This window comes from Penaeus monodon, chromosome 12 (assembly GCF_015228065.2).
Source record: "Penaeus monodon isolate SGIC_2016 chromosome 12, NSTDA_Pmon_1, whole genome shotgun sequence".
NCBI classification, from domain to species: domain Eukaryota; kingdom Metazoa; phylum Arthropoda; class Malacostraca; order Decapoda; family Penaeidae; genus Penaeus; species Penaeus monodon.
This window is the reverse complement of record NC_051397.1, coordinates 35,233,422-35,240,921: the sequence shown is the minus strand read 5'-3', so window position 1 is coordinate 35,240,921 and position 7,500 is coordinate 35,233,422. Positions and strand designations below refer to the sequence as shown.

At 33.5% G+C, this 7,500-nt stretch overlaps 1 protein-coding gene across 1 annotated transcript in view; it reads left to right on the top strand.

The window, feature by feature from the left end:
- LOC119579687 overlaps window positions 1-7,500 on the top strand; it is a 104,425-nt gene that overhangs the window by 61,614 nt on the left and 35,311 nt on the right. Inside the window, exons 8-15 of the mRNA XM_037927597.1 lie at window positions 3,981-4,132; window positions 4,598-4,770; window positions 5,379-5,559; window positions 5,690-5,849; window positions 5,976-6,059; window positions 6,204-6,450; window positions 6,766-6,959; window positions 7,177-7,301. Coding sequence (XP_037783525.1) covers window positions 3,981-4,132; window positions 4,598-4,770; window positions 5,379-5,559; window positions 5,690-5,849; window positions 5,976-6,059; window positions 6,204-6,450; window positions 6,766-6,959; window positions 7,177-7,301 — 1,316 coding nt within the window. The remainder of the gene's footprint in view (window positions 1-3,980; window positions 4,133-4,597; window positions 4,771-5,378; window positions 5,560-5,689; window positions 5,850-5,975; window positions 6,060-6,203; window positions 6,451-6,765; window positions 6,960-7,176; window positions 7,302-7,500) is intronic.

The window sequence follows — 7,500 nt, the reverse complement described above, 5'->3', positions numbered from 1 at the left end:
TGTGTGGATATTCTTTGGTATAATTATACTTTTCACTTGGTCATAATGTTTATGTGTCAGTTCACTATATCATGTGCAAATTATCAGTCCTGAAATATTATATATATATAAATTTGATCATCTTTTTTCTATTGTTTTTCAACAGATTTAGGGGACTGATTGAGATCCCTTGATATAAAAAGTGTTAAGTTTTGAGGTATATGTGAGAATTGATGGTGAGGATTAAACATGATTCGGATTTTGGATACCTTTTATACATGTTGAAACCAGGAACTTTTTAGGGATGTAAATAATTGTAAACATCATAAAGTCTTATGCCTGTTTTTGCATACTTTATGGAGAAAAGAATGAGATTTATGTGGTGGACTTTCATTGCTAGAGTTTTCATTGGAAAAGGAGTCATTCTTGTTACCAATACACTGATGGATCATCACTGCGGTAAGGATTTAGCATTTGCATTTTGTTCTTAAGAAAGTCCTGTATGGAATATCTTTTAGATATCCTTTTTCAGTTTTTCTTGATTTCCTTTGGGGATTTATCAGTTAATTATCTTTTTTAACTCATTTTAAAAGATTTATCAAATTGATAATTAAGAAAAGTCTTTTTGCATGAGCTTTACCAAGTTACCAGCCATTATATTTTGATGGGAATCTCTTTAGTAGTTGTATCTTTCCTCAGTAACATCTAGTTTGGATTGACAAAGACAAAACAGTTAGAATGCATTGTTATCAAGCTGGGTGAAACGCTCATATGTCTTTGTGAAATTGCACTAACGTTAGATGACATCGAATCATGTCATAAGCCTGATGGCCAGGGTAACACCTTGGGAAAATGGCCATAAGAGTAATGGTAGCCCAGGTGTGGGCTATAGTGCCAGCCTCACCAAACTTAAAATTCTCCTGCAATGAATAGGTTAAAGGGTGTACTACCTCACAATCTGATATGGGCCATACTAGGTCATTATAATAATTTATTTTTACTAAAAAAGATAACTGTATTGTATTTCAAAAATTGACAGAGTGCACCTTTAGAGGTTTAATTTCCTTGAAATTCAACATCCTTGGTAATGCAAAGAAAGTTTTGTCTTTGGTCAACTCTGAGAAGTTTGTTCATATTTCCATGAATAACATAAAACTGGAAGTATTTTGGAATATCTTGCAACCTTTTTACAGTCATCAGGTGTTGATATTGGACAAGGAAGCATGTGTTTCTTTGAAGGTGGGTAGTGAACATGTTTTTGGAATGGAAAAAGCCTCTCATGGTACATATTCACTAAACTAAATCCTTTTTGTTGAAGGATTTGGCATTATGCATGAGAAGCGTTTTTCCTTTGACTTGCCAAGTTACTAAAATTAAGATGGGAAAGTTGGTTGGTTGAAGGCTGAGGTGTAGTGGTGCATGTATCCATAATTATGTAATATTGGTTCAATGACCAATTGAAAATTTCCTGAAAAAATCACCAAAATTATTATTTCAAAATATGATGTAGTGCCTCAAATTTTATGCTATTAAATGTAATGAGCTCTCTTTGTTCACAGACAATCAGCTTACTATTTAAGTGCAATAAATCATTTTACCTGATTGATCTCTCCTGTGGCTCTTATGTTGTAGGGAATGAGCATCCTTGCAATAAAATTCAATTATAAGATATCAGCATTGTGCAGATTACATGTATTATGCTTATGGCTCCGTATAAGTATGACACCTTATTAGAAATTCAGCCTATGTATTTTTATTTATCAGTAATATTGTCAGCACATGTTTTGCTACAAGAATAAAATCATATTTCTTAAGAGAGGCACACATTTGATTTATAACTTTTGTATAACTGAAAAATACTTGCAACTCGTTTATTAAATGGTGAAAGGATTTTTAAATGATGCACTGGTTACTAAACAATAACATATTTGTTTCTGGTATGTGGTGAGAGAGAGCATCTAATTCTACTTTTTTCAATAACCCCAGGGCCTTGATAGTAGAGAGCAGAGAGTATCTTTGTAATTCATAATAGAATTATTACTGATTGCTGAGCTTAATAAGTCAGTCCCATCAAATATAGCAAGAGTAGAAATGTGTCACTAGGAACTTAAAAGCAGACAAATTAACCTCAGTGACAGACCATACAATTTATCCCATCTTTCTTTCAGTAGCTTATTTAAGATAAACTTCTAAGTAGAATACATAGGTAGGTGTATAGAGATCTAGTGGTTAGTAAAGAGAGGCACACTGTGCGTGCATGCGTGCGTGCGTGCACGTGTGTCAGTGCATGTGTATATATACAGATATAGACATACACAAATGTATATTCAGACATGACACACACACACACACCACACACACACACACACACCACACACACACACCACACACACACCACATCACACAGAGATCATCACACACACACCACACACACACACACACACACACACACACACACATGCACACACGCATGCACTTTAAGCTGCCATTTGAAGTAGGAGGATTTATTTAAAATTTCTCTTATTATTAGTTCACCAAAATTGCATATAGGTATTTTTGTTCATAAATTAGAAAATTTTATTTTGTATCTGTTATTAATGTATTTAAGGTAATAGGTTACTATTGTAACCTTTTATTATTTTTTCCTTGTATTTCATCATTAACTTAACTATGTAAATGGAGATTCTGTAAAAAGAGAAATTTAGCAGCCTTTAATAAAGTAAATATAGTCTTTATATATAAGTCATATTGATCAAGTAATATAAACATGGGCCTGCATTATTTTCGTTCTTTTATTTAAACAGTAGCTTCAGAAAATATCAAAGGATTCACTAAATGCAAGTTAAATGAGCAGAACAGGTGCGTCCTGACAGCCTTCACGAAACCAGCTTATGATGCAATGCAGTGGTATAATTTCACATTGACCTCCAATAATAAACTCGGGGAAAATTTTCAGCAATTTTTCATCAATCAGTACGCTTCAGGTTTGTTAGTGTGTAGTTGCATTGTAATGGTTAAGTAACCACAGGATCAGATCAGCACAAGCTTATATATATATATATATTTATATATATATATATATAAAATATATATATATATATATATATATATATATATATATATATATATATATATATATATATATATATGTATATATGTATGTTAAATTTTTTATATGATGTGCAACAATGCACACCCACCCACCTACATACACACTCTACTTACATTCTCACTTGCCCAAATACCCATATGCCCAAATGCCCACATGTCCAAATGCACACACTCACAGACACACTCACAGACACACATGCACGTACTAATACATTCTCACATGCCCAAACGCCCTCATGCACACACTCACACACACACTCACGCATGCATTCATGCAGGCACTCATGCATGCACTCACGCACACACACTTGTTTTTCATTTCAATGTTTTATCTTTTTTCAAAATATCAGTTAACATTGTAAAATCTGAGCAGCCTGATCTATTTTGAACTTGTGGATACTTAATCATTGATAGACCTAAGTCATGCCAAGCATTGGCAGTAGTAATCATTTGCTTTGATTACAAAGGTAGGTAATGAAAATTATTGTTGTCAAAGAATCTGCAAAGGATTCCTGAAGCCCACCAGTGATTCTCATTCAGAGCAACAGTAAGCATTATTTTATATTGAACTGCCCTCGTGTTTATCTTCTTCGGGTGGTTTGTCCCATAAGGAAAACACTTGATAACTATTGTTTGTAGGTAAACATTCCTGAACCAACCAACAAACAAACAAACATTAAGAGTATAGGGTACATGCACTCTACACCTTCATCAATACATATATGTCAAGAAATAAATAAAAACTCACGTGTAAAAATGAATGCACATACTCACAAGACATACACACTCACCCACATCTGTATTCCATTGCGTTCAAGTGATCCTCGCCATCAATTCTCCATGGATAATGTACTGCCAATAATTGAGTTTGGTAATCTTTTCTCCTACAGTCATTGCCCAAAGAATCAGACTGGCAAGAATTGGTGCTTTTGGGAGAATTCAGATTTTTCTCAAAGGGATGAATGGATCCTCACATTCACAGCACACAATGCTTTAAAATCAGGTGTTCAGTTTAAGCACAATATCAGTGTTTATGAGACTGGTAAGTCTTTGGGGGTACGGTTTTCTTTTTTTTTCTCTCTCTTTTTTTTTTTTTTTGTCTTTTTCTGTTTTTAATTGTGATTATTTGGTTCTGTCTCATCTAAGTTGGTCTTTAATGTACATTTTATTTTTTAGATTGGTGTATTTTTGTTTTGTTTTGTTGAGACAATGTTATATTTAAAATGAGATGATAATGACATTAAATTTGAATAAGAGGTCTGATGTTGCTGCCCTTGTAGCAAGCAGCAGTGAGATATATTTAATGATATAGGCTTTTTATGAGGAAATTCGTTATGAAATTATAGATGTACTTAACAAAAGATCAGTTTGAAAGAGAAATTTCTCCTCAATATACAAGTCATTTACCTTATATTTAAACAATTTCAATTATTGATTACCTAATGCGTATGTTTATTATACCCTGCATCCATACATCTTAATCACAATATGTAAATTATACTTCTAGTGATTCCAAAACCAGCTGAGGACCTGACTGCTCATGTGGAAGGTCCCCACAGTGTAAAATTAAGCTGGAAATTACCGTACCCCATAGACACATTCCCAGGAAAAATCATACAGGAGGTTTCCTACAGAGAACGGCCAGAAAACAGCCCTCTTGAAGAGCTTGAGTGGCTTGTGGTATGTAGTGCCCAGTGATGCTTACTTCTGTCTGATAAATGTCTATTTCTATATTAAATGTTTAAGAAGAGAACTAATAGGATACATTTCTGAAGTAGCTGGAAATATTAGATAAAGGTTTCATAAACTTATCAAACATAGCATTTTATAGGAGTTTTAGCAAATTTTAAAACTGGGATGTATAACATGTCAAAAATTTCACGCTCACTATTTGAATATTAAAATGATAACTAACAATTTTTCTTTCTCTCTTTCTCTTTCTCTTTCTCTTTCTCTTCTCTTTCTCTTTCTCTTTCCTTTTCTCTTTCTCTTCTCTTCTCTTTCTTCTCTTCTCTGCCTCTTTCTCTTTCTCTTTCTCTCTCTTTCTCTTTCTCTTTCTCTTTCTCTCTCTCTCTCTTCTCTTTCTCTCTCTTTCTCTTCTCTCTCTCCTCTCTCTCTCTCTCTCTCTCTCTCTCTCTCTCTCAGAAACTGTGGTTACTCAGTTAGTAAGTACAGGGTTACAACTGAATTCATATACATATGTATGCATGTATCACCTTTTTATCTTTTAATATTTATTCTTTTTGGGACTTCAGTTGGTTTCTAAATGAAAACATATATTCTTTCAGGTTAGTGACGAGTTGATTTTGCCACCTCTTTTTAGAAAGCTGACTTATAACAAAACTGTAGATAATTTATATGCATATATGCAATATGACTTCCGCGTAAGGCTTCACACTGGAACTGGGAAAGTACGTGAGCATATGTGGTCCGATGCTGCTGTTACCACACAGGAAACTGACCCAAAATGTAAGTATGCTGTAAACTAATATTTAGGTTTTTGTTTATCATGGATCTTGATAGAAGTAGTTTGAATCAAATTGAAAATGAAACCACAATAGCAAGACGTTTATACCCCCAACCTCATTCTCTTCCATAGTGCCTACAGCAAAGGTTCGAACAGACATTGGTACTTTTGAAATAGAGCAGAACGTCAATTCCCGAGATATATATGTGAATTGGCAGAAGATAGATTTTGTTTTCAAGAATGGACCTGATTTTCATTATGAAGTTAATGTATTTGATGCCGATAGTGGAAGGTGAGTTTCTGTTTTTATTTGTTTATACAGTATTGAGTTTAACTTAGTAAATGATGTAAAAGTATTGAATCAGTGTGGAGTAATATTCGTTTTTGAAGAAAAACTCACTTTGTTCTTTCCTTTCAGACAAATTAATAAAACTGTAGGAGAAGTTGAAGTGCATGATGATTATGCAAAGTTCATCAACATGGAAAACAATATGAAGTTCAGGTAAGCATTACTTATTGTATTGCAGACCTCCATACATCTTTCTTTGTCTCTCTTCTGCAATTCTTAAGACCTCTCACATGAAAAGGTACTGTGGTGCTAATATATATTCATACAGTACATACTGATATTATTAATTTCTTTCAGGTTTGAGATCACACCAGTGAACAGAGTAGGTCCGGGTGGTGACGAGACAAAGGCAACAGTTATTGTGCCTGAGAAGAGTAAGGTTCTTACATTTCCAAGTCGTTTCCAAGTCATTGTCTACAAGGATGGAAATAGTACCATCTATGGGATCAAGTGGAACATCACAGAAGAGAAAAATGAAAGCCAAAAAATTGAGTCTGTGTCTATTTACTGGTGCAAGAGGAGACAGTATGAAGAGAGATGTCTGGTGTGTATTTTTTAATTTCTTTATTTGCTTCCCTTATCAGTCTCTGTAGTGACAGTGAAATGCATCAGCGTTTGGTATCATATTGTGAAGCTTTATTTGCCAATCTCTGATTTTGGTTTACAACAATGACTACAATAACATCAACAAAAATGAAATCAAAATAAAAGCATTAGACACAAATTAGATTTATTGATATATTATTGTAATACTTTACATCTGTCAACAGGACAACTTATATATTCATAGAAAAATGTATTATACACAAACTAGATTTATTGATACATAGTTAATCTATTTTATTATATCCTTCAACAGGATAAACTTGATTGGGTCAGTGTAAACCCAAGACTAACAATGAAGAATATCACAGATTTAGAGAAAGAAACCATGTACATTTTTGGTATATCAGCCAACTCCAATAAATCCTCCAGCGGCATAAAATGGATTACCTGTATTGCTAGCCATGGCAATAAGCTACCTCCAATTGATTCGTTTGGTATAACTGAAGTGTAAGTTTGAGGAGTTTCCATGTGTTTATAGATTTAGAGTGTTTTATATAGGTTTAGATACGATTGAAGATATGACATTGTGTGTATCTAATTATGGTGTAGGTATGAACCCTAATTTCTGCCATCATACTGTATATACAAAAACAAACATTTTTTTTAAGGAAAGGAGATACAGAATCTGTATTGCTGTAGCTAAATAATTATGCTTTTATTACAGGTCTTCAACGGAAGCAGAACTAGAATGGAATCTTGGTTGTAAAGATAGATCAGCAGATCCTACTGGTTTTAATATTTCATACTGCATTACTCCAAGAAATGAGACTGATTGCCGGAAAGATTCTGGTAAGTTTTGAACTTGTGTTATCACAAGGTATGTATGTATGTATGAATTTGTTATTTTTATACTATTACAGTAGGAAATTTACCTCATCTTTATCATTAGAGTGCTTTACTGTTGATGTGATGACAATATTGTAGATGTGCAGGTATATTTCAGTGAATTACTGGTATTTATCATGTAGGAAGGGTTAAGATCATTAAT